This window comes from Merops nubicus, unplaced genomic scaffold (assembly GCF_000691845.1).
Source record: "Merops nubicus isolate BGI_N331 unplaced genomic scaffold, ASM69184v1 scaffold44436, whole genome shotgun sequence".
NCBI classification, from domain to species: Eukaryota; Metazoa; Chordata; class Aves; order Coraciiformes; family Meropidae; genus Merops; species Merops nubicus.
In genome coordinates this window covers 10780-14101 of record NW_008615232.1, presented here as the reverse complement: position 1 = coordinate 14101, position 3322 = coordinate 10780, and the positions used below count along the sequence as shown (strand labels likewise).

The 3322-nt window shown below is 38.9% G+C and overlaps 1 protein-coding gene across 1 annotated transcript in view; it reads left to right on the top strand.

Moving 5' to 3' along the window:
- The window catches only part of BBS7 (Bardet-Biedl syndrome 7), a gene marked incomplete at its 5' end in the record, with an annotated part of 19552 nt that overhangs the window by 6080 nt on the left and 10150 nt on the right, over positions 1–3322 (top strand). Inside the window, 3 exons of the mRNA XM_008942451.1 lie at positions 285–369; positions 2036–2138; positions 2685–2877. Coding sequence (XP_008940699.1) covers positions 285–369; positions 2036–2138; positions 2685–2877 — 381 coding nt within the window. The remainder of the gene's footprint in view (positions 1–284; positions 370–2035; positions 2139–2684; positions 2878–3322) is intronic.

The window sequence follows — 3322 nt, the reverse complement described above, 5'->3', positions numbered from 1 at the left end:
TCCTGCTGGAAAAATATGTCCATCAGCATTCTGCTTTAGGCTGCTTTTATAATGTCTGTGTTGTGCAGAGCAGGATGGGAGTGCGTTTGTTAGAACAGCCCAGTTTGGCTGTGATCATCAGCAGCTTCCTCTTTTGTAGGTCTAGATATTGGGTGCCTCTGTAGGTATTTTGTGATGCAGGTAAAAAGAGAAGTGTAACACTTAACCTCCCCCTCCAAAGCCCCCCCAGACTTCTCGAATGAGCACGGTGATGTTTCCCTCTGCTTGAATGTGTTTATTTGAAGGCTTTATCAGAGAGCATTGGATCCATCCAGGGGGGCTGTGTTGGAAAAGATGGGTATGATGAAATTTTAGCATCCACATACTCAGGTAAGCTTCATATCATTTACCCAACCCACGTATGGTGACATGATAAAAATGAAGCAAGCTGTGTTGTTAGTACAGCTCACATCTCTGGAAATTATTGTTCTGATTGGAACCATGATAAAATTTTGTTGAAAAGATCAAATCTAATTTAATATTTACACTTTGAAAAAAAATATTTCCTACAATTAAACTATGGTTTTGTATTTTAAGATGTTCATAATGCATTCTGCTGCATAACACAGCAGCTGGTTATTTGGGTATAGCCTGCTGCCTAACTGAGAAGAAGTAATAAATATGTCCAAAGAAGTTGTTTATGATATTTTAAAAAACATAAAGAATATTGATAGATGTGCATATCTCTTCCAACCAAAATGATTCCGTGATTTTTGTATGTGTGTGTTCTTGTCTTTTATGTAATTTCCTTCCTTTTCAGCTTCACAGGGCTTTAAATGGGGTTGATTTTGGTTTTAGTATAAACTAAAGCCTTGCCCCCTGCTCTGTGAGCTGTTGGAGTGTCTGTCACAGAAGCCATGATGAACATGCTTCATGTGTTACAACAGCTAAAATATTGTTAATTTTCTGTCTTCAGCTACCTTCAGTGCTAAAAAACTAGCCTGCTGGAATCTCTTGTATACAAAATCATGTATTTCGGCAAGATACAATTCTTGGTCAGCTATTGAGAAGTAATGGTGTTCAGGTACCTCTTCTAGTCTTTGGGTGATGAGAACACTCTTACACCTCACCTCATATGAATCATTTAGGTAGGACAGACTGCAGCAATACTGTGGCCAAAGTCCTTTGTGGCTTCTTTTTGTGGGAATGTTGTAAAGATCCATGAATCCTAGAAGAAGGAAAAAAGTGGAAGCCTACTTTCACCTCTGGATTTTCAAAGGGGATCTCTGGTAGAGTGTGCAGTAGACCTGTTTTGGCAGATCAGGAGACGTAATGCTTAGAGCAGTGAAAGTTCCATTTGAAGCCAGGCCACACAGGACTGTGGTGGATTTCTTTTAAAGTTCCTGCTCCATTACTGGGCTTTCTTGGTACTTGAATTAAATGTCCAAGGAGTGTGGCTACAGGAAGGTGGTGGACACACCAGCTTTTATGGTGCACGGTATAATGATGCTGTTTTACTTTCTGCTTGCATTAGATGAGGTAACAGGAGCTATTAACACCTATTAAAGTCTGTGTATCATACCTGAAGTGTTGGGACGTAATCAGTATGTGCTTTTGTAACTTTTTAACTGTAATTAAGTAAACAAAAATATGCTGTTTTTTTAATTCATTTCCACCAGCATCATTCAGTTTCAAAGCCCTGTGCAACATACAGTTTGCTGTTAAGAGACTGCATGGCTTAGGTTTGTTTTGAACTATAGTCCTGCAAATGAATGAGAGGTGGGAAAAAAATCGAGTGCTCAGTTAAGAACTACTGCAGAGGGATTTATTGCTCAGAGTCCTTCATGAAAAAGAATAAAGAATATTTTCCAGTCTGTGAGTGAGGAATGAAACCCATAAAATAATCATACTCAGTGTATAGATTAATCCTCTGAAGAATGGATTCATTTAGTGTCTTGCGTCTCTCTACCCAGCAACTGGATCCACACATACAAAAGTTGTGTGTAGATTTTTCTTTATAGCTTATAAGGAATATAAACTTCATATATTGGTTTAGGCTGGCTGACAGGACTGACTACAGAACCTGTCCATAAAGAAGGTGGATCAGGTGAAGAACTAAAATTAAGTCAAGAAATGCAGAGCAAGATTTCATCCTTAAGGTAATTGCACAAGAAAGAAATATAAATGGAAGAATTTAAATGTTAAAAGCTCAAATGTCATCTTTCCTTCCTATCTCACTGGATTTTCTGTACTGTTAATGTGTCTAGAAGTAGTATCAAGCCTTTTCAAAGTACAAATGAATAGCAGCCTCATTTCATAATCTTCTATCTTGGCTTCACCTGATGATGTCTTAATGCCCTCTTGCTCAGTATCAGTGAGGTGAGATTCTCTTCTTCTGTGCTGCTTAGAGCTTCAAGTGATGGGAGCAAACAGTCATTAGCATATAGTTCAAAATGCATTGTTCTCTGAAGGAAAAATGTTGCCCTTTCCTGTGACTTGCAGAAATCTTTTTTGGCAAGGTACAGTAGAATCTACATTTTCTGTGATGTAGTTTATATGTGGAAGGGGAGTCACCAGTCACTTCTGGTTGGAAAACTGTGAACAGAAGATAAACATAACTGCCTGGAAAGCTTAATCCACTTCATTTCTAGGGTAGCTTTTATAGTTGTTTCTTTAAGACATCATATGTGGTTTGCCTTTTCTAGGAATGAATTGGAACACTTACAGATGAAAGTACTGCAGGAACGGGAAAAATACCAGCAGTCTTCTCAGTCCAGTACGGCTGTTTCCTCAGTACCTGCATTTAGTGTGAATGACAAGTTTACATTAAATAAGGATGATGCCAGCTACAGCCTCATCTTGGAGGTGCAGACAGCTATAGATACTGTTCTGGTACAGGTGAGTGTAGGTTTGGTCTTGTTGGCTTTCTGGATGCGTAAATAAAACATTCAGAGACTTTCTAGTTTGAAAATCTGAGTTATGATATCTTGAGCTGATGAGGTTTTAAATGTCTGAGTTGTTATAAGAGTGGATGAAGTGTAGAGCCTCGCAGGGTTGAAGTAACTGTTATAAATGTTAGTTGGGGAACAAACAGAACTGAAACCCTTATTGAACAGAGCAGTGTTACACTACCAAAGCAGACCAAACTGCCTGCTGTACTAGAAGGTTTCAAAGTGACTTTTGTGTTTGCAAATCTACAGTGAGGTGCAGATTCTCACTTGGCAATCAAGTGCCCTCTGCAGTGGAAAATTAATTTTAGAATGGTATGGGCCACCTGAGCACTTGCAGTGTGGAAAAGCATCAAACATGTCTGTAATTGCTGATAAATGCCCCTGCCAGGTAG